Source organism: Falco biarmicus, chromosome 13 (genome assembly GCF_023638135.1).
Source record: "Falco biarmicus isolate bFalBia1 chromosome 13, bFalBia1.pri, whole genome shotgun sequence".
Classification (NCBI taxonomy): domain Eukaryota; kingdom Metazoa; phylum Chordata; class Aves; order Falconiformes; family Falconidae; genus Falco; species Falco biarmicus.
In genome coordinates, this window is record NC_079300.1 from 8886208 (window position 1) to 8909912 (window position 23705).

General features: G+C 40.4%; 1 protein-coding gene across 1 annotated transcript in view; it reads left to right on the forward strand.

The window, feature by feature from the left end:
- The first annotated feature begins 890 nt into the window (after positions 1-890).
- The window catches only part of PIK3CA (phosphatidylinositol-4,5-bisphosphate 3-kinase catalytic subunit alpha), a 49546-nt gene continuing 26731 nt past the window's right edge, over positions 891-23705 (forward strand). Inside the window, exons 1-5 of the mRNA XM_056358490.1 lie at positions 891-1050; positions 18624-19037; positions 20516-20725; positions 21373-21623; positions 23234-23479. Coding sequence (XP_056214465.1) covers positions 18686-19037; positions 20516-20725; positions 21373-21623; positions 23234-23479 — 1059 coding nt within the window. The 5' untranslated portion in view covers positions 891-1050; positions 18624-18685. The remainder of the gene's footprint in view (positions 1051-18623; positions 19038-20515; positions 20726-21372; positions 21624-23233; positions 23480-23705) is intronic.

Below are 23705 nucleotides of genomic sequence, written 5' to 3' on the forward strand. Positions count from 1 at the left end.
ACTGAGGGGACAAACACCCCCTGAGGAGCCCCTGGCGAGCCCAGGTGTCCTGCTGGTCACTCGCCACCTGCGTTCTGCCAGTTGCCCCTCAGTCCGCTCCTCACCGGCGGTGGCCCATGGGCTCCCCGCAAGCTGGGCCAGCCCAGCGCTCTCCTTCCAGGCCCCGTGGGCCCGGCAGTGCCCGTCTGACACCCGCCCTCGCCCTCCGGCCAGTCCGGGCCTTTGCCGGGGAGGCCGCTCCTGCCGAGCAACGCGCTACAGAGATCGCACAGGAAACCTCCGGTGGTTTCCTCCTCCCCTTCCCGGGGAAGGGGCTGGGAGCGCTCGGCCGGCCCGGCCGCGGGCGCAGGGCGGCGTTAATGGCTTTACAGCAATTAACGGGACGGAGGCGCGCCAGCCCGGGGAAGGACGCGCCCGTTATTCTCCTCCAGAACCCTCGCTTCCGCTCGGGTCACTTCCCGGGCCCCCCTCGCCGCCCTGGGGCACCGGCGGCAGCGGGCAGGGCGGCGCAGGCTCCGCCGCCGCGCTAGGGCGCAGCAGAGCGCCCAGGGGGAGCGGCCCCGCCCGGCCGGAAGACGGCGGCGGGCCGCGCCCCGGAGCGGGGCCGGGCGGGGCGGGGCGGCCGCTTCACCGCGCGGTGACGTCACGCCGCGCCCCTCCGCCGCCGCGTGCCCCCGGCCCCCCCTGGGCGGTGCACGCGCACTGCCCGCCACCGCCTCCGCCGCCTTCCCCCTCACCCTCCCCAGCGCGCGCCGCAGTTCCACTTCCGGCGGGCGGCGCCATCCCCATCCGGGGTCAGGGCCCCGCTCCCTTCCTGTTATTGCCCGTGCGGGAGGCGGCTCTGTGGGAGCGGCGCGGGGGCTGTTGGCGCCGCTTCCGCCAGTGGTGGTGGGGGACGGTGACCGTGACCCGCCGTGGGTTGTGGTGGTGGCGGCGGCTGCCGGGCGGCTCAGGGGGCCGTGAGTGCTGCGGTGCCGGGCCTGGCCCTGCCCTGCCCGTCGGGGCGGCGGCTGCGGGCCGGCTCGGCGGTGGGGAGGCCGCGCCTGTGAGGTGAGTGAGGAGGGGGTCGGGGCCGGGCCTGGGGCTGCCTGGCGTTCCCCACGCGCGGTAGCGCTCTCCGGGGCATCCCGCGGCGGAGCGCCGCGCTTGGTAGGTTGTAGGGCGGCTGGCGTGTCTTCCGCAGCCGCAGGGGGGAGCGGGACCCTCGGGGGGCGGCGGGCTTCCCTCGGCTAGCAATGCTCCGAGCCGTTCCGTTGCCGCATCCCGATTTGTGGGTCTCCCGTCGTAGGGACGAGACTTGGGAGGGGATAAACCGTAATAGCTTGTTGCTGTCGCGTGTGGTTCTCTCCCACCGCCGAAATACAGCTGTTGTTTTTAAATGTGTTTCGGCCGCTCCTGTGGTGGAGTGTGTAGGCTTCACGGTGGGGCCAGCTGGTGACACTGGGAGAGCCTCTTCCGACGGGGGGTGTGTGTGGATCGGTGGCATACGGTGTTCTCTTCCAGCTGCAGTTGATTTACAGTAGCTGTGTCACATTTATGGTACCTGTAAAAGCAGCTTGCTTATTTCATGCTACTAGGAGATTTGGTTTTGTTATTAAATCTGAAACCTGTATTTCTTATGAGTACTTCAGTACTTTTTAAAAGACTGAATGTTAACAAAACTGACCAAACTAATGCAAACTGCACGTTTGCTTTTCTTTGGGGCTTTTGTTGCTGTTTTCAGTGTTCTTGAAGTTATTAAGGTGTCAGACCTAGTACTCCTGCTGCTGTTACTGGTATCTCTCTGTAACAGTCTTCTTTCTCTGTAACTCTTCTTGTCGACTTCAAAAATGTGATTGAACAGAGCTTACTTCATAAACAGTGCGTATACAGAACAAGCACAAAGGAAGTATATGTTTAAAAGCAGACAGGATGGACTGTAAAGCTTTGCTGCAGTTAATTCTGCAGTTTTGAGCATTCTGCAGCAGACCTGTAAAGGAGTAGTCAGCTGGATTCTGAGTCTGGATTTTGTAGTAATTAATAGAAGAAATGTGGACTCTGTTCTGTTAGTTACTCATAAATATCCCCATTTTGAGCTATAGCAGGTTTTCAAATTCACCATACTGGATGAAGTTAGAAACTATCCCATCGTGTTTTGAATAATTTCTCCCACCTAACAACTTATAGAATTGTTCTTATACTTGTTGCTTCCATGCTGCAGTTCTATAATGCAGTGTAATAATCAAAGTCCACCTCTTGTGTGTAAACATTGTTAGTTGCTAGGAATATTCCAATACTCGGAATGGTGGGATTTAATCGTTTGTCTGCTGTGGGGAGCTGACTGGATAAGCTGTTCTGAAATAAAGCCCCATGTGGACTTAAAGTTTCACAGAATATAACTTTATTCTCAAACAATAACGTTGGCAAAGTTCTCCAGAGTGGTTAGTCATTTGGAAGCATATTTTAGCCAATGTCATCACATAGACAAACGATGCATCAACCAGGCTCATAGGGTTTACAGAGAAATTTATGAAACCACACAATTCCTTGTGTGATCTGTGACATATCCTGTTTTTTCGTTAAAACAATAAATATGGCAGTGTTGGAGCTACGGTTGAAACTTGACTGAAGCAGATGTCCTGTGTTAAGTTGATGCCATTCTTAGCAACCTGGAGACAGTGTTTTGTGGTTTGTTTTTGTTTTTTTTTTTCAAAGCATGCTAAGCACAATCATGCCAAGGTGTGCTTGGCTGCTTCAAAGTGTCATTTAGTATTAATGGCAGATTTGTTTTGCTGCTTGTTGCAGTTTACTTGCATGAATAATGACACTGAGTGGTCTGGGTGTTGAGATTTTTTTTCTAGAGTTTTCTTCGGGAAAGGTGGTGTAGCTGAGCTGTTTACAAAGCAGTTGTGCTTTATTGGAAGTCATAAAGTAGTTCAATAGTTAGTTAACTGTTTCGCTGACAATCGGGCTGTTTCTGGAAGGAAGTGGGAGATAGCTCTTCCTGGATAACTTACTCCTGAAGTTGCTGAAATTTTTAGAATAGGATTTTCTAAAACAAGCAAGGGTTTTGTGCTTTACCATCATGCTATCTCACAAGACTAAGTGTATCATAAGAGGTTTTCAGTTATTGGAAGAAAATAACACTTTGAAAAGGTGTTACTGCATAAAGAATGGAGTTGATCATGGATGTTCCTCAGATGAAAATGTATAGCATGCTTTTTAATTACTTGGTCACGTGCAATATAGTTTTGAGTAACCTTGATGATCATCATGGTTTTAACTCAAAAAGAAATTAATCTATGAATGGCTAGACAGCAAGCCTAAGGCTGATACTTTCTCTGCACAAACTGCTTTGTTAAAAACTTTGTATGTAAGTCAATTCGTGATGTAGTCTTCTGGACTTCTGGTGCAGATTCTCTGGGTACCAGGAATACTCAGATATGTGAACAGCCTGCAAATATTTTTCGTTTCAGAATAGAAGACTATTGCAATTACTTTTCTTGCCTGTTTTGGGGGAAAGGAAATTGGGATGATGATACATTGGTTCAAATCCATGTGAGAAATAATCTCATAGGTGTGTATTGTATGTAGGTTTACTTTGCCTAGTTGAGTCCATTAATGAAGGTTAACAAAGATTGTTGTTAATAGGACACTTAATGTTGTACTTGGGTGAGGGGGAGCTAAGATTTTTGTAAAAAACTTTTGATACTGGTGATGAAATATTTTTATGATATATTTGGAATTGGAGCAGGAATATTACTGCAAAATTAGTTCTTCCAGTTTACTCTTAAAATACTACTATAAAAAGTTTTGTCATATTAAATTACTGTTTTGTAATTAACAAAATATGTGTGAGATCTAGTGTATCTCCCAGTTGAGGAAAAATGGGCCATATGAGCTTTTCTTGTATGCGTGATTGAGTTGGAGGAGGAGCATTAGGGAAAGAGTAAGAGTTTGTACTTTGAACTGAAGAAACAGACTTGTGGCTTGTAGTGTAAGCTAAGGTAGGTTTTGCCTTTTTTTTTTTCCAGCTTTTTATGCATTGCATTCCATGCTTGTGGGAGTTTTGTCTCATCCTTTTAAAAAGCCAGACATGCAGCTGCTCCAAGTGATGATGCCTGTCTGAAATTGTAGCTATGGCTAGAAAAGGCCACAAAAATATTTATGCTAAAACTGGGTGGGAATTTTCTTTTGCTCTTTAAGTTCAATGTGTCATGGCAAAGAATTGTTACAGGTTTCTCTTTGTAGTATCCCAATCCAAATGTGAGCAGTGGAGAGAGAAAAGAGATTTGTTTATGTTTATTTGGACACCAAACATGAACTGTTTTGAGTACAGGGTTGATTCATATAATCTCCAGAGGCTCCTTCCACCTGAATTTATTCTATACATCTATTTCTGAATCTTTAGTGGAGTGTTAAATGAACCAGAAATAAAATTCAGAAATATGAACTGTTTTCCTGCAGCACTGCTATTGTATTAACTTGAAAAACCCCAAACTAAACAACAACAACAAAAAACCCCAACACAAACCCAAGCCCAACTGGGGCGTAGAGGGAATTAAACATAAAAAAAGCCTTCCCCCCCCCCTTTTTTTTTTTTTAAAATCCTCTAAGGTAATGTGTGATCAAGTGGAAACGCAGTAGACTGAGTACAGTTTATGTAATTCTGGATCTGTCTTTTCAGCTGAAGCAGTACTTAATGATTTTGCAGCCTGTGTGTGTATATATATATATAAAATTTACATAGCATGCATTTATACTTCAGTTCTGGAAAAGTATTTTCCTAGGTAATTCTGGATGCAGATTTTGTGAAAGAGTGTAAGAAGCCTGTGTATTTCACACAAGAAATGTGTGGGAGAGGGGACATAGTCACTTGTTCTCTATTAAGACAGTTCTTTTTTCTTAAAGCTGGTAAAGTGGGCAATGAAAGCACTTGGTCAATCATGCCTGCAAAGTACACTCACTGGGAATGTTTGTAGTCTGTTTTTGAAGTACAGTGCTCAAATACCTGAACTCCACGAATGTAATAATGAAATTCGAAGAAACCAGCTTACCTGTGTGAAATTGAAGGGGAAAGAAGGATGGAGTGCTGGTGAAGCTGTCTCCCCTCTGGCATGGTGATAGCTTGTGGCAATAGAAGGAAATGGCTATGTCAGTCTAGTTTAAGAACAGTTGGGTTAAACATAGAATGTGAGGTTCATCAATCTCATTTCATGCCCCGCTGATATTTTTTTTTACTAGTAGAAGGTTAGATACACCTCAAAGAGATTGTTTTTGGTTGTCTGTGTTTTTTTGTTTACCCATTAACACATTTACTTAATTAACTTAATGGATTTTTATGTAGAAAAACTTTGGCAGTTTTGCTTGCAGCTTCTGACTTAACAACGTGCTTGTAAAAGTAGCTTTTGAGGATTATGAGCCATAAAGTATATTTGTTGAATACAGGAGACTTACTGAATTGGTGAAGGCTTATTGTAGGGTTCCCTGAAACTTTGAGACAGTTGAGTCACATTACTGGCTGTACGTTATGACCCTCTTCTCAGGCAAAGAAATGTAGAGAATCATCCCTTGGGTGTTTTCTCTCAAAGTCCAGACAGAAAAGAAAGAAAACTGGAAGGTTGCCTCCTAGATTGTACATGTCAAAAAACTTACCTGTCATTGAGGCTTAACTGTATTTGTTATTTCCATACTAATGAGTCAGTCTTGTGGCAGTTAATGGTGATGAATGGTCGTTGCCCAACATGTTTCAAGGCTGTTCTTGCTTTTTTAACTCTCACTGTTAACTTGGATCATGGTCCTTCCAGAAGCATGGATTTTCTGCTGAGATTGCACTTGTCTTGGAAAAGTGTCTTTAACCTATCAGCTGTTTAGCTGTGGATCCTTGCAGAGGACACTAAATCTGTGAGCAAAAAAAAATCACCCTTGTTGCAACCTAATTCCTTCTTTTAGTTGCTGGCAGTCAACAAAGAAACAAGTTCTCTTAAACATTTCTTGCATTTTGAGGATGTTCAATGTTACTGAAAAGAAGTATTCAAGATTCAGCATTTCATCTGAGACTAATCAACCATAAGTAGAAATATCTGCCTGTTCTGTGACCTGAATTTAATAGAACAAAATTTTCTTTACCTTGGGACTTTGGCATCTGCCTTGCTAGAAGAGTGAGGAGACTGATGTCTGCAAAGATGCAGCCAAACTAAGCACCAGACACTTGAGAATACAAGCACAAAAAAAATCAAGAATGAGCAAAGAGTAAACACTGGTTTACCAAGGAAGCAGAGTGGAGATGAATTGTTTCTTTCTCAAACTCAAAAATATACTTTGTGTGACTGAGGTATGTTATGATCCAACTTTGATGCTTGTGCCATTAAGTTTTCATTAAGGCTGAAAAATAACTTGACTCTTGACTGCAGGCATAGTTTAAAAGATCAGAGTTAATGGTGCTAACATACGGAGAAGTTTCTAGATAGAGCTAGCTCCCTCTGGGAAAAGGGAAGTAAAAGCTTCCATTCCAAATACTCTAAAATATGCTTGTTGTGGTCATTAAACTGCTTAGATTATAAAACATACCACTTACTCTTCATTTTTGTATTTATGTTCCCAGCTCTTAACAGAGTAATGAGCAAATGTTGTGCCTGGATTATAGAAGTGGAAGTGATGCTAATAAAACTGAAAATTGCCCTTCTGCCTTCATATGTGGCTTATGTGGATGCTGAACAACCAGTTCAAGTTATCAGTTTATCAGGGCAGTTTCCACTGATGGGAGTAAAGGGATTAATATATTGTATTTTATCTTCTTGCAATTTCATGCTGTCACCTCTGAACTATCCTTCAGTCTTGATGTTCAGTACTGTAGAAAAACATTTGTCCCAAGAAAAAATCTGGTGTCTAAGTGAAAGAGCTAATTTTTAAGCAACATCCAGACATGTTGAATATTCTTGTTTGTGGTGTATAATTGGGGATGTGTCCAAATAGGGTGCCTGTGAGTGCCGCTTTCAGTCTAGCCAGTTTGTTGCCAAGATTGATTTATAACAAGTTGTGTTTGTGTTTTGGTATAAAATAGTAATGTGTGAAATCAAAATGCTGTCACTGTAGATGATAAACCTAACCAATTATGTGAATTTTTTTCATAAGTGGTCACTAGATAAAATGTTTAAAATGTATTGTAACACTTTAATTGAGAAAGTAAAGTTTTTATTTTCTCATGTTAACTACTTACCAAGATTGTGGTCAGTAAAATTCTAATAACCTGCCGCCTTCACTGTGCTCTGAAATGGAGCATAAAGCACTGGTGTCATTATCAATGCTTAGCAGTGCTCTCTTGACCTTAGATACCTCTAGCTTGGAATGTTTTGACATGTAGGGGAAGATGGCATAACTACCACCAAGAGATAAAGGGTGAAAATGGAAGCCAACAAGCAACAAAATGGCACTGTTGGTACATAAACAGAGGGATAGCAAAGCCTATTCCTGACTGGAAAGTCTTCTTAAATGTGTTGTAAAATTAGTTTGCAATCCAGCTCTTTATCTCTTCTTTCGTCACCTCTTTTTCCAAACTTTTCATTCTATATCAGCAGATAGGATAGTATCACAAGCAACTTCAAGGCGATACGTGACATGTACCCATTATTATAGCTTCCAATCTCTTGCTGTCCTGTATGTCAGCAGGTTATTTAAACAGGGAGAAAAAAGATGATTTGCAATATAGTCACCCTTCCCGAATTGGGGTTTTTATGGGTTGAAATTAAATCCAAAACACTTAAGCTTTTGTGGTCTTCTGTTCTATCCCAGGGTTAAACTTCACCAGGCTGAAAACTGCTTTCAGTCTTTTTGAATATACACACAGACAACATTAACAAAGTGTTTCCAAAGAAACATGTATTAAAAATACTTCCATGTTTGTGTGGATGTGTAAAGCTCTCTTAATAGCAGTGACTGACTGCTGCCAGTATCTTCTTGGCTTTTTTTAAATAAAGGTCTTTCCTTCTAACATCCCTCTTACAGAGCTCTGATTGTAGTAGTAGGCATGTGCCTTAGTTTCAGAGTGTTTAATTGGAATATGGAAGTGACTTTCCAAGCTGGGAATTTGAGAAATCTTTAAACTATTGTGGAAATGTTACTGGTATTCACTGTTTAAATGCTTACGAACTTATGTCACTTTATTCTGTGGAAAGTTCATGTTAATTGCAAACGTTATCTATTTAGGCAAATATTAGCCATTTATTTCAGATGTTGTAAAAGCAAATTCCTGGTACACTGACCTTGTTAGAGAAACAATTTGGGTAACAGCTTGAAGTATAGGAGAGAGATGCACTAATAACAAGCTTAATGTCTCAGTAGCCCCACACTTGAAATCATGCTTTCGTGTTTGCACAACATTGAGTTTGCAAAGCAGATGCTTCTAACAGATACGTACAGAAATGATAAACATTTGATTAAACATGCTGAAGAACCATTTATCACAGTTTACCGTAACTGTTTTTATACTTCAGGCTGAAGCATGCAGGACCTAATGACATACATAGTCACAGTGAATCATGTTTGTTTGTACTTCTTGAACAGAAACGTAAATATGTTAGTGTCTTGAGTCATCATTGCTGTTTTGGCATCCAGCCTGTATATGCAGAGAAAAGTCTCATTCAACCAGAGTCAACAGCTAGAACGAGAATCAACCTATGCTCTTGAAGGCTTCAGAGAAATGTTTCTGTTGTAACTTACATAAAGCAGTGAAATATGCTTACCAAATCAGGAATTTGGTCGACAGTATTGCTTCACATAGAAGATCTGGTTTTCTGATGTGCTTAGGTGCAATGCATCTAAGTGATCTGTGACCTTCAAGAGAATGAAGCCTGATGGGAGCATGTAGTAGTGCTAAATGTGTTGTGGCTGAATAGTGTGCCACTCACACAGGTGGTTGTGTGGGGTAGGCAGGACAGTTGGTATGCTGCTGGGGTAAATAAAGGTCTGTTGATAATATTTTATGGAAAACTGTTGACGCTTACCTTTGAGCAGGGTTATCATTTACTGCTAAATAAATATTTAGTTAATTGCCATTGACTCTGTATCACAAACAAGTTTAGTAGGGGTAGTACTTCATTATTTCTGACTGACTCTGGAAAAGCCATGGTATTTTCCTGTTGTGATTATAACTCATGTAGAAGCAGGCAACTTATGCAAGGCAAGATTTGGAAGGAACTGGACTTGTTTGCCTATCTTATTCCACATGTCTTTGTAGAAGACTATTTGTTAAGAACTGTTAATTTCAGCTGTATAAAGGGCAGGAGTATTTAGCTGCAGAATTAAAACTTTTCGTTATGGTGGCTGTGCCTTTGTGTTAACTCTGCCACAAACTTCCTTCTCTCAACAAATGGTTTTTAAAAGGGAGTTAAATACCTCAATGGAGAATGTATTGTTTTGATCTTTTAGTTTGGGAGCTTAAACAAAGAAAAAAAAACCCCAACCTTCCATGGCTTTTGCTGAGGCATGTGGTTCCTTACAAATGCTCTATCAAAAGTAAAGTTGCATCCCATCCTCAATATGCCAGAAAATAAAAGATGATGACTTTTGCTAACGGAATTCAGTAAGGTCGTGCAGACTAAACCCGTACTTCTCTAAATACTGTCTGGGCTACAGAAGTCAGTTAAGATAGAATAAATCGCAAGCTAATTTATGTTTGGATTATAGAACAGAAACATCTGTCTTCCAGTTCACTGTTCCATGCTTAATATTAAAAATCTGCAAAGTTGCAAAAATACTGCTGTTCACTGCCACTCCCAAAATTTTTTTATGCATCAGTTGCTTTCAGGGAACCGGAGTAATTTAGTACAGAGGAAACCCTTTATCTCAATTTGAAAGTTTGTCAGACTCCATCCTAAGAAACGTTACGTAGGAAGTACACAATATGCTGTAAGTCGGTCTGAGTATCATGTCTTTCTCAGCTACTTCTTACTAAAGGAGGGGCGCACAGGGTGGATCTTTTGAGTGAAAGTTGATATAAAAACCAGTAGTGGGTACATGCTCCATGAATTTTTTTCTTACACTTCTCTCTGTGCCTTCCATCCAGAGGAGCTGGTCATGTGAACGTTGTAGACTGAACCCTCTTGATACTTGCTTGTGGTAGAGGCAAGCGTAGCAGCATGAGGACTGCAGTACCTCTGGTGTTCTGTTGCCATTCTGCTGTAGCCTTTCTAGGTATGGACAACGCGAGAGGAAATCTTTCCTCTTTTTCAGTACAACTGGAGGTTCATCTTGCTGCAGCAGAGAGCCAAGGTGACATGCCTGGGGGAGATGGGCACCAGGAAAAGCCCAGTATCTGAGTTAAGGCTCTGCTACACAGCTGCTTAGATTAAGTGAAGATTCAGGCTAGATCAGAGCATAGACCACCTGCATTTACTCTGCTTTGGCTCCTTGTCTGTGCCAGTGCTTCCTGTTTTTAAACATCCTGTTTATGTCTGGGATCCAAATATCCCAGGAAGAAGGGAGGATGGGAAAAAACACGGAAAGAAAACAGCGTTATTAAAGGTGGAGCTTTTATTTTTTCTATATATAGTTAGCATTTGTTACCTATCTAATCAAGTTTCATGAATGACATTCCAGAGTAATCTTTTGTTTACACTGTCATGCAGTAATTTCCAAAAGCAGAATATTTCTGCATACAAAAGCTGTCACTGAACCCCTTACTATTTGTAGCAAGGAGCAGAATATGGTTTGTGGTGTGATTTTACTTCATCCTCTTTCTGCTCTTAACATAAAAAAATGTTTATCACCCATGTAACAGTATTAAAAACATTTAATCAGAGGAAAACCTTATTTCTGTTGGTGCAAAATGGCATGTTCCTCTGACTCATGGCTGAACTTCAAGGCGTTTGATTTAAAGAGCTTGAAAGGGTTTGAGTGCTGCTCACTGAGCTTCAGAGTACGCACCTAGCTGAGGAGGAGCAGCTCCAGCCAGAACAGAGCCAGATGGGAGAGTGATTCTTATCCTGCTACATGGCAAGTCAAGCAAGCTGTTGAAATAATGAGTAAGCAGATGCATGAAGTTTAAAGAGAAAATGCATTGCTTCTCTAATTCTTTGTTGTTTCTTATGACTAGTAGTCTTCTGTAAGTAACAAAATCTTTTCCTTTGAGGTGAAGCTAGAAATGGAATTGCTGAATGATTTCAGACTAAAAAGGAAGATTTAATTCTAGGCTTTCCTTTGTTTAAAAAAGAGAAAAAAAAAATCTGTCTTTGACTAGAATAAAATGTTCTGGGACAGACGTTCTGCTCTCGGTATGTCATGGGATCCCTAGGGAAAAAGCACAATTGTAGTGGGAGTTGTAGAGGTCACCAGCAACTTGCAAATGTCTCTTTCTCGTGATCCTGTTTTCATGGTTCCCAGATAGTGAGTGAAGCTATAAACAATATGCCTGCATGCATGGGGGAGGGCAAGCAAGGAGATTTGAATGTAAGAATTTACAAAGGTCTTCTGATTTTCTTGAAGGAAAAAAAGACTCCAGCAATAGCAAGTCTTTTTAAATTGTTAATCATGTTTTTGTTTCAGCTGTCTGATCTATATTTTTTCCAGTAACAAATAACGTGTGTGTGTATATATATATACACCTCTTAGCCAATACTTTGTAGTGAGTTATTTGGGTTTTTTTCAGGATGACCCCACTATTAATTTGGTTTATGGTATCTGAAAGTCACTACAACTAGAATCCAAGAATATTATGTTCTGAAACAAAAATATATATCTGTGTGTAAGGTAACTTTTAAAGAAAACTTTGTTGAAATATAATCAACACATGTTCTCATATCTAGCTAAACTGGAACTTGGTTTCGCTAATTTTCAGTGAGATTTTACATTCATAGGAAAGAATGATCTTGTATTTCTGCTGTACCGTAATTCTACAGATGCTACCAATGATGTTAATTCTTCTTAGCTCTGTCAAGAAAAAAGGCAAAGCTACTAAGTAGTTTCTTTGCCGGTGGTGGTGGTGTAGGTAACTACAAATAAATTGGTAGTGTTTGAAAATACTTGCCTGTTTCATAAGGAAAATAAATGCTAAGAAGATGTGTTTTCAACAGTGTTAAATTCTTTTTGTATGTTTCCCTGGAGCTGCTGTTTGTGATCAGATAAGCAATTCTGTGTATCTGTCCCTTTTCTGTGAAACGATGATGAAAGTAAGATGTAAGGAATAGGACAACATAACTGCAATACTGCAGTCTCCTGCTTTCTATTCTAAAGAAAGCAATATTTCTACTGTTTAAATCTGTGAGTAATAATGTTTTCATTGAGGACAATTACGGACATCTTTGTACTAGTCTTCCCGGATTTTGGAAAAAAGCCAGCTTGGCAAACAGGAAGAAAAAAAAGGGACAGTACTGAAAATATCTAGTCTGGGACAGTCTTACCATCACTGCGCAGCAGATTTGGACAACAGCAAAGTTACACAGACAACTGTGCCTGGTCGTCTTCATGGTGAGAGATGAGAATAAAACCTGTGATCTTCAGGAAGTTTGAGATGTTTTGCATTCTGAAAAGTGTTACTCTTATCCCAGGAATGTTTTTATCCCTGCCCCTTTTTGTTTTGAGGTTTCCACAGAAATTTAAAACTTATTTGGGGACATACCTGTAGTTGATATTTATGTCAGTTTGCTAGACAATCAAGAAAATAATTTAAATTACACAGGAGTGTGCAGTAAATGAGAATCTATAAACATAGTTGAATTATTTAATGAGTAGAAAACTTCTGTGACAGTGCTAAGAGTCTAGAGGGAGTATCTACCTGGAAAAGAAATCAAATCTAGATACAAATCATAATAAGCAGCTCTTTGATACCAAAGATACTGAAAATTATTGCAAAAGACTGCTGCATCCTGTCTATGAAAGCAAGGTAATGGGATTTGTCTTGTGACTGGAAAAACTAATGGACTTCAATTGAAATGTAGTAGTTAATTGATTGGCTGTTTCAAGTGTGGACTGATGAAATTGTATTGAGTGTTTAGTCTATCCTTTTGAGTTTATTTTGAAACACTAGCTGATGTTTATAGCAATGCAAAATTATTCGGTTCTCTCTGTGTTGCTAGAATGTGTACCTCTTTGCGTAAGATGCCATACTTTATACATGTAATACAGTATTACAGCAGAGTATACTTTTCCTTCGTGCTTCCTCCTGTGCTTGCTAGGTTCCTTGTTAGTTGGTACATCACAGATGGAATTTCCTTCTTGCAGAGCCTGAAGAGTAACTGTAGGTGCTTATGCTGATGACAGACACAATAACAGTAAGTCTCCTTAAGTGAACAAAACCACCTTCCTTTTTTTCCCCTCCTAGACTGGCCCACAGACTTGCACAGTGGGTCTTCACCTGCTTTATAAGACATAAGTGTTAGTGTTAGATGGAGCTTCTCTCCTTGGAGAACATGCCTACATGTAATTTACACAACAGGGGAAAAAAGCCTTATCAGTTAACTGTGTTTTTTAATGTACATATCTTATTGCCAAATCCTGATACATATGTGGAGTTGGTAGAGTGTGTGTGAGTAATCTCCAGACAGTGAAAATCAATTCACTTCATCTAAACTGTAAACAGATAATCTGTAAAAATGAATGTTCCTTTAGCTGGGAAGTGTTCACACCTTCTGATAGAGGAGCTCTTGAAAGGTTGCTTTTTGTTCGTTTGTTTTTTTGAAATGTAGATTCCCTCTGTGCTGGAGGGTAACACTGCTTCCTTTTAGCAACACACCTAAAACTTAGATCAGTGACGCTCCTGTTCCAGTTTCTTCTGGCAAATTGTTAATGTACGAAAAACACAGCAGAAAAAATACTGCCAGTGTGTCCTGCTGAGCTATAGATGCACAGGGCTTTTATGTGTACAAGTGCGGTGAAAACAGCTGCAGTAGCCTGAGATGTCTTTAGGGGAAAAAATATGTGGGTTTCTGACTCAAGTTAATTTGTCCCAAGCTTAGTTTGCTTAAGTTATGAACTCAGAAAGTACTGCTTTGGGTACTAATGTTAGGAACCAATATTAACTCTCCTGCAGTACAATTCTTACTGAATTTCTTCCTCATTGAGCTCCTTTCCTTGAGGGGAAGAAATTCTTTTCAGAAGGAGTAGCAGAAAACTTCATGATGGTCTCATATAAATCTTTACACAATTAACAGTTGTAGGCCATGAAGCAGCCATTAGAAAAATGGCTGTAGGCTGTAACTTGTAATAAAATATTCAATAGAATGAAATTGAGTTAACGATGCTGCTGTAGTTCTGCACAATTCAGTGCTGTGAGATAAAACTGTCATAGTTTACCAAAACCAAATTTTCTAAACTTGCAGTCTCAGTTACTCTAAAGGACTGTCAGCTATATGAGACTGTAGCTGATTGCTGTCCTGTGAGAAAATAGATGATAGTGTGAATATAAGTGTATCTGGAAGCCAGTAGGAATCAGTATTTTCGGAGGTATGTTGTTTAACTTCCTTCTTTCTCTATGTGTATGTCAGGTTTTGAAATTCCCTTCAAAAATAATAGCTTCTAGGTTGGGTGCTTAGCAAAGTTAGTGAAGGAGAATGTGCTGAAAGGATCAGGAAGGCTGTAACGAGTTGAAAAGAATGTGATTTGATCAGTGAGTGTCTTTACGTTTGGCCTTTCTGACCATCTGTGGTGCTGTAGAGTCATAGACTGGTTTGGGTTGGAAGGGACCTGTTTGTGTCTCACCACCCTCACAGTGGTGAATTTCTTCCTTGCATCTAGTCTAAATCTACCCCTTTTTCAGTGTAAAGCCATTGCCCCTTGTCCTATTGCTATGTGCCTGTGTAAAAAGCCCCCCTCCAGCTTTCTTGTAGGCCCCCTTTAGGACTGGAAGGCTGATGCTCTAAGGTGTCCCCGGGGCCTTCCCTTCTCCAGGCTGAACAACCCCAACTCTCAGCCTGTCTTCCCAGGAGAGGTGCTCCAGCCCCCGATCATCTTTGTGGCCTCCTCTGGGCTCGCTCCAACAGGTCCATGTCCTTGTTATGTTGCGGGCCCCAGAGCTGAATGCAGTGCTCCAGGTGGGTCTCACAAGAGCAGAGTGGAGGGGGAGAATCACCTCCCTTGACCTGCTGGCCACGCTTCTTTTGATGCAGCCCAGATTTGGTTGGCTTTCTGGGCTGCAGATGCACATTGCTGGGTCATGTTGAGCTGGGTCATTGGCCAGCACCCCAAAGTCATCGTCAAAGCTGCTCTCAATCCGTTCTCTGTTGAGCCTGGATTTGTACTTGGGATTGCCCCAAGCCAGGTGCAGGACCTTGTCCTTGTTGAACTTCAAGAAGTTTGCGTGGGTGCACCTCTCAATCCTGTTAAGGTCCCTCTGGATGGCATTCCTTCCAGTGTGTTGACCACACCACTCAGCTTGGTGTCATCGGCAAAGTTGCTGAGGGTGTGCTCAATCCCGCTCTGTCACTGACAAAGGTGTTGAACAGCACCAGTCCCAGTACTGACAATGGAGGAACGCCGCTCATCACTGATCTCCATTGGGCACTGTTGACCGCGACTGTTCGAATGCGACCATTCAGCCAATTCGTTACCATAGAGTGGTCCATCCTTTAAATCAATGTCTCCAGTTTCGAGACAGGTATGCTGACAGTGTGGGACAGAGTCAGATGCTTTGCACAAGTTCAGCTATCTGCAACAGGGATAAAACTTCAAGGTGTTCTTGTAAGGTCAGGAATTGCAAGAATGATGTAGTGTTCACTTGAAGTGTTTGTGTGTACCTTTAGTTGGAGTTAAATAACATTTCTCTAGAATTCTCTTAATTATAGTCCTTTCACTGTCGAAGAACATAATTGATTCTATTTATTCCAGGCAGCCTTCCAGATTTGAAAGTGTACACAGAAACACAAGCTGCCAACTATACTTCAAAACTGTTTCTGTTTACATTTTTGCTTTCCAAATCCAAACCCTGGAGGCGTGCTTACATGTGCAAGTAGAATGAACGTGCTCACAAAATGACTATATACACCATTTCAGTATGTCTTTATCCCAGTTTAAAACAAAAGCTGCTGTTTTGGTGCAGTTGCTCTAAAAAGTGTAGATTTTGGGGTGTCTCTTTTGGACTCTTTGAAAATCTTTAAAGAAATGGTACTGAGTTGTCATTTAACACTTGAAGTTTTTAGAAAGCCAAGGTTTATTTTGACAAGATATTATCTAAAAGGATTTAATATGTATGCATGTCCCCCAGCCCTGCCTTTGTTTCTTTGTTAGCCATCCTTGGTAAGGAGGGTGGAAAAACTTACAGTGGAACAAACCACCATTCTTAAAGCTGAGCTAGCCCAGCACTGCTGCAGTCATGCTCACTCCCCTGCGTAGACCCTGGCATTTGTCTGACTCTGTGGTGGTCTCAATAAGGCACCTAAACCAGCAGAAGCTAGCCCAGGAAAGGAAGAGTAGTTCTCTTGCCACCTTAATCCATCTGGCCCTGTCATGAGCTGGCTCAGGGAGAACTATTGCTGGTGTGATGGAGAATGAGATGTGCCTTGGGCAGGGAGGAGAGGAGCTTTTACCACCATCAGTTCAGAGGAACCTCAACAGGGTTGTGGTACTTAAAAGACTACTGGTATAAACTTGGTCTGTGTTGTGAATACTTAATTGTGGTCCGTCTATATTATCATTGATTGTGTGGACAGAAAAGTTCTTATGACTGCATGTTCTCGGGGGTTTTTATGCTGGTGTGTGCCTTAATAGTGATGTGTTTCTGCCTATGCTTATAATTAAAAAATAGGCATGTGATTCAGCAGTATGGAGAAGGGAATCTCTTATTCATGTTTTTGCCTGATCAAAAAGGTGCTATTTAACCTTCTGTATATTTCTCTTTATCTATAAACAGGGGATAGTTTTTGGTAATTCGGAATTCTCCAAGTTACTCTAAATGGTGTTATTTGGGTTCACTTGAAATGTTTTGTAATTGGTAAGCTTTCCAAGTTTGGCTCTTTTAAATACAGTGTGTGTTCAGAACTTTCCATCTCAGCATCCGCTTACTGAGAGTGTTACAACAATGAGAAAAATAAAATAGCTTTTTCAAGCTCTCTTTTAAAAAAAGTCCGTTGCAAAGCCCCTTGTAAATATGCATGAGGTATTAGTGAAAAAGCATTTTTCTAAACCTGCAGTGGCACCTTAGTACTTCTGTTGATATTTTTAAAAGCACAAACTACAACTACAAAGGAGGGATTTAAAAAAGACAACCCTGTTGCTACTCAGAGTTGCTTAGGAAGAGGTGGATTTGGGAAAACAACTTTTTCATTCTAATGCTTTTTAAGAACTGAAGCATGGCAAAAGCAGGTACTGAATGTACTTGGAAGAAAAAGTAAGTTCCAAGGCATAAAAGTGCAGAAACAAGGATAATGATTTTATTTTTAAAAGCTATGCAATTTTTAATATTTATAATTTTGTATGTATTTTTACATATTACTTATATTTTTTTAGATTTGCTGAGCAATGGGCAAGCAGTATTCATTGCTTTTCTACAGTGAAAGCTTTCAGAAAACTGATAAAAACAGGAGAGATGTGAAGCTGTTGGTTCTTTCTGTTACAAAAAGAAACTAATTGGGGCAGTCTTAAGAGGTTCTTGACTTGAAAGGTGACTAAGAATGGCTTTAGAATAGTAGCTTGGTAGTTATCCTAGCCCTGTGCTTTTGGGATACGTAATTGATGGTGGAGGCATGATGGACAATAGACTGCTGTTTAGATGTCTGTTGATACTGCCCTTTCTTATAAGATACATGCTGAAGTTAATGAAATTGAGCTAAGTGTAAGTAATGCACTGTTAGTGATTTGCATGATGTATAATGGCGTTTCTGGTAACTTCCTATTCTGCAATGAGAGCTTAGGTCTGTGCTGTGTAGTTCTGTAAGAATGTCTTGCTGCCCAGTGACAGTCAGAAAAGCAACTTACTAGGAAATAGAAAAGGTTATGTCACTCTGTAGATGTGTGCTCAGTTTGAACTTTCAATGTTGTGTGCAAATACAGTTGTTTCCGCTCTATGTTGAAAAAAAAAAAAAGGTATGGTAAAGGTGGAAGAGATGCGAAGAAGGTGACAAGGATTAAAAAAAAAATAGAATTACTTTGGGCAGAGAAGGACTGAGTCTGAGAAAGTTTTAATAAATACTTAGCTGTTATGTTAGCGAGGTTTGAATACTTCAGAGGTTTGGGATGAGAAAGTTCAAAAACACCTGAAGCAGTGGTTTGAGTGAACTGAGTTGAGTTGATGGTTTATATCTCAGCCAAATAATAATACAAGTTTTGCTTTCCAAATTAAACGTGAAGAACTGGGTTTGAGATTTGCTTAAAAATTGTTGTAGTGATAATTTTATTAGAATTTTTTATCCTCACACTATTTAAGTGTTCTAGTCGTAAACTGTGAACTGAAGTAAAAAATTAATCCTCTATTTTTAAGACCATATGAGTATTCACATTTTTTCCCCCAAACTAGTGTGATTCTGCTATGAACTTTTGAGTAGACATTTATATCACATACTTGATAAAGCTGAAGTCTAAGGAACTTGTAATTTTCTTTGAGTGTAAAATTTATCCATAAATACTCATCTACAGTAAGCGGTGTTTGAACAATTCTATCTGAAGTTTCTTGTGGTGTTCATATTTTAAAGTTTTAATATTTAAATTTGATTTTTACTTAGGTTTACTCAGACGAATTACTGCTTGAAAAACTTCCAGTACAAAGTTATCTAAAGACTTAAAAATGCCTCCACGACCATCATCTGGTGAACTATGGGGCATCCACTTGATGCCACCGAGGATCCTTGTTGAGTGTCTTCTCCCAAATGGAATGATAGTGACTCTAGAATGCCTCCGTGAGGCCACCTTACTAACTATTAAACATGAACTCTTTAAAGAAGCAAGAAAATATCCCCTCTATCAGCTCCTTCAAGATGAATCTTCTTACATTTTTGTAAGTGTTACACAAGAAGCAGAAAGAGAAGAATTTTTTGATGAAACACGGAGACTTTGTGACCTGCGACTATTTCAGCCTTTTCTAAAAGTCATTGAACCAGTAGGTAACAGAGAAGAAAAGATACTTAATAGAGAAATAGGTGAGATTATCTTTATTTAAAATAGCTAAGCCATTTAACGGGCTGTTCTTCAAAATGCAAAACAAAGAATTGAAGTGGGTTGCATTTGTCTCCTGTATCTGTCAAAGTTTGCATTTCTTAACTGTCAGTTGTTGCATGAAATGTCCAAAGGTGCAGGTGCTGCTAGTAGTAAAGCTGATACTCGTGAACTGTGAATTAAACATTTTTTGCTGTTCTGCTTCGTTCGCATGTAAAATTTTTCCTTTGTACATATTTGTAGTTGTATGTGAGTTAGAGGATTTTTTTTTGCTTGTCTTTTATTAGCAGGTTTGCATGTTGTTAAATCAATCTTAATTTGTAAGTTAACTTAAAACTTTTTAAGTTTACGTAATTGTGAATACTGGACTATACTCGGATGACGTTTGCAGTAGCACACATTTTAATACTGCTCTGTCTTGCTTAGAAAGTAAAATTTCAGACATGAAGTGGCACCCCCCTGAACACCTGAGGCCTGGAGAGGCAGAGGGGAGACAAATTGTAATGTTCTGTATCATCTCTGGAGTAGCTAACAGTTTTTCCGTTATCCATTGAGAAAGTACAGGGAGACTAGCATGTGTTTCAGCATCTAGGTTAACTATCTAAATTCGAGTAGTACAAACATAATCTACTCCCATTTTGTTGCTGATAGATGTGTATTGCAGTGGTAGAGACATCTCAACTGGAAATACTTGTTCTGGGGTACTCCTAATTGTTAAATTATTTGTTACAAATGCATAAGTAAACTACTTCTATTTTGTAAAGCTTAACCTGTTCAGGACTTGGGGAGAACAGTAGTTAGCTAAGCATGCAACAGAGGGCAACTGAAAGGTTCCATTTGAACATTCGTGCATAAATAATTATTTATGCAAGTAATCTCATCAAAGTAAGTGGAATTCCAATCTGAGACTGAGGACCTTTGAGAAACTTAATACATGAACGTATGCCAAAGAACTAAAGTTCAGTATCTCTTGGAGTACTGGCTACATTTTTAAATAGTGTAGTTCATATAAAATAAACCTAATAGCTGTCATTCAGTTGTAAGCAAAGTCGGTTATGGTCCTAATAGCTACCAATAATCCTGCTGGGGTTCTAGAAAAAACCTGGGCATCGCAGCTTTTACGGTCCATTTCAGAAACTTTGTGCCGACATGAAAAGAATTTTTACTAGTCCTTTTCCTTGGAGGAGTGCTAGCCGTGAGAATGGTGATATAAGGCTTCTAGGATCTTCAGTGAATGTACATGTTATCTAAATTTTTGTGAGTGCTGAGTGCACTTAACTTTAAACTGTTGTGTTCTTGAATGATACAATACAATTATGTATATAAGTAGAATCCAGTGCTTAAAGCAAATATTTCAGGGTGTGTTTTCCTTAAAGTATGCTTTATCTGTCACTGATAGGAGTCTTCAGCTTTAATTATCAGTTGCGATTATTTCCTCATGCTTCTTCAATACTGTATGTAGGTTTTGCAATTGGCATGCCTGTCTGTGAATTTGACATGGTTAAGGATCCAGAAGTACAAGACTTCAGAAGAAATATTCTCAATGTTTGTAAAGAAGCAGTGGATCTTCGAGATGCTAATGCACCACATAGTAGAGCGTTATATGTCTGTCCTCCAAATGTTGAGTCTTCACCTGAACTACCCAAACACATATACAATAAGCTAGATAAAGGTAAGATAAATATTTACGGTAGAAACATAGTGGGGTTTTAGTGATTGAAATCAGAGTACAGCTGGTGACAGGTAAATCACTGTTTTTAGTACACTCTAGCAGTATCTTACACCTTAAGTTATTCAGAGCAACTTTCTTGATAGAGTGTAGATTCAAAAGGAAGACAATATCCTCTAAAATTACAGGTTTTTGCTAGTCTAAATCTTGAAATACAACTTTAGTAAACATAGGTTGTGTGTTTTAATGGGCTTGTTGGAAACAAGCGTGTTGGTTTTGCATTTTTCTTTTCTATGATATTCAGAAGTCTGGAATTAAATGATGCTGAATAACTGAGTTATCTAGCAGTCCTCAAACATTAAATAGTTACTGCTGTTTTCTTGAAGGCTTAACAGTAGTATTCAGTGAATTAAAAAATATTAACCGCAAGGGGTAAAAGTTTGAATTTACAGTAGAGTCAAAAATAAACTGAGTGCATGTAGTTCCTTGTAGCCCATGCTGACAGAGGGTTCATGAATCTTGTTGACATTTCATACTGCAAGCAATTCTCTGTTTTGGGGAGGGATGAGAGTTGTTTGGTTTGGGTGGCTTTTTTTGTTTTGAACCCTATTGAAAATGATAGGCCTAACATAATTTTACATTTATTCTAGGGCAAATTATAGTGGTGATATGGGTAATAGTCTCACCAAACAATGATAAGCAGAAATACACCTTAAAAATCAATCATGACTATGTGCCTGAGCAAGTTATTGCTGAAGCAATTAGGAAGAAAACACGAAGCATGTTGTTGTCATCTGAACAACTGAAACTTTGCGTCTTGGAGTACCAGGGCAAATACATTTTGAAAGTGTGTGGCTGTGATGAATACTTGCTAGAAAAATACCCACTGAGCCAGTATAAGGTGAGTAACAATGGATTATTAAAATAATCCAGACTTGTGAGGGAGAAAAGTGATCAATTTCATGACTGGCTTGCTGCTTTGTTAATCTAAAACATAGGCAGTAAAAGTGTATGCGTCTTTAAACTAATTGGCTAATGCATGCATGTAGTGTGCATATTTGTTGCTGTGTGTGCTTCAGAAGAGAGGTGGGAAGAAAACGTAATTTAAACTAGAATTTATATCACTAGTGTAGTTTTTATTCTTTGAATGAAGTACTTTACCTCTAATAAGTGGCAGGTACTTCGAGAAATATCCTAGATTTCTGATGGGAAGAAATGAGTTAGGCTTGAATGGGGCTGATGTAATACAAAAGGAAATTGGATCCCATGCTAAACTGAGACAACCATTGCTACTATGAATCTTGTCCCTTCCCCCTTTAGGGCTGGAAAAAAATCTAAATAATTTATTTGTTTTCCTGTTACTTGTCTTTAAATTTTTTTGTTTAAAGGAGAAAAACTTGCAGCACTCCACAAATCATTGTCTTCCTTGTGGCTGGCTGTCCTTCATTGCCTGAGTTTTGTTAGTGCTGTGAGTGTGAGACAGAACTGCTGACAGAAGAGCAGCTGAGCAGCCCTCTCTGGAGCAAACAACAAATGTTACCCTGTAGATTTCCTGACAGGCTGCTGCTGCTTCCTCTTTGAGGAATGTATTGTTGTAATAAACTGCTTCCATTCCTTCATCTAAAATGGTTGACGATCTGCTCTCCAGAGCAATGGGAGAGATAAGGGGGGAGGGGGGGATCCTGAATAATGGGAAAAGCAGCTCTGTTCTATGGGAGCTGGGGAACAAGTGTAGGCATACATGAATAATTTTGCACAGTCATCTTGAGATCAAACGCTAGACCTATTTGATCTAGTGTGGTTTCTTCAGAAAGTATCTGGTATGCCTTTACTGTGCCACAAAAGAGCTTGCTAATTACTCTCAAAGGCTGGACCTGTTTTAACGCATTGTGTTTTGTGGTACTGTTCCCAGCCTAAATGTTCTCGTCATTCATCCTGACTGGACACAGTACAGCCTCACACCTAAGTCTGTCAGGATGGGTGCTGAGTGGAAGGTAGTAGTATAACTGAACCAAAAAATAGTGTCTGCAAAAAATGAGTGTCTGCCATTTGCTTTGTGCTGTCTCTGTGACTAGGAGTATCAGTCAACCTGTGCTAGGTCTGCACAGCAGGCTAGTAAAGCAGCTTGCTACGCAAAAACAGCTCAACTGCTTCCAGGAACAGCTGCAATCAGGAAGCAGTCTCCTTTGTGCTGCACTCAGCCAGAGCTAAGGAGTGCTATGAGAAACCCTGCTTGTCATTTTGTCAGCTCTGTTCTTTATCTTCGGTTCAAGCTTCCATTGCTGTAGATGCTATCCATATCTCAAAATCTGTATGAAGCACTACTGTGCGATCCTACCCCACAACGTATTTAAACTGTTGGGTGTTGTAACTATAAACACTGCAAAGGGTCTATGTACAGGGACAGTGATAAACTCTTTAAATACACTTTTATGTTGTCCTGAGTTTATCTAGATTACCAAGAGTGTAACCTTTGAAAAGATAGTGAATTGTAATTTTGTTTTTTTGCAGTATATAAGAAGCTGTATAATGCTTGGTCGCATGCCCAATCTGATGCTGATGGCTAAGGAAAGCCTGTATACCCAGTTGCCACTGGACACCTTTACAATGCCGTCTTACTCCAGGCGTATCTCTACAGCTACACCCTACATGAATGGAGAAGCTACAGCCAAATCCCTCTGGACTATCAATAGTGCTCTCAGAATAAGAATCCTCTGTGCAACCTATGTAAATGTGAACATTAGAGACATAGACAAGGTAAGCCAAATACTGTGTGGCATCACCTGTGGTTTTCAGCAACTCACGGTTTCCCTCCCAGGTTTTCTGTTCTGTGTTTACGTTGGGGGGGGGGGGGGGGGGGGGAATGTTATTTAACACGTTAGAAAATTAGACCAGTCTGTTACATAAATTTAAGTACTGAATTCTAAAAAATACAGCTGTGTTTTAGCATCTGAAAACTTACGTATACTACTTAAGTGTGACC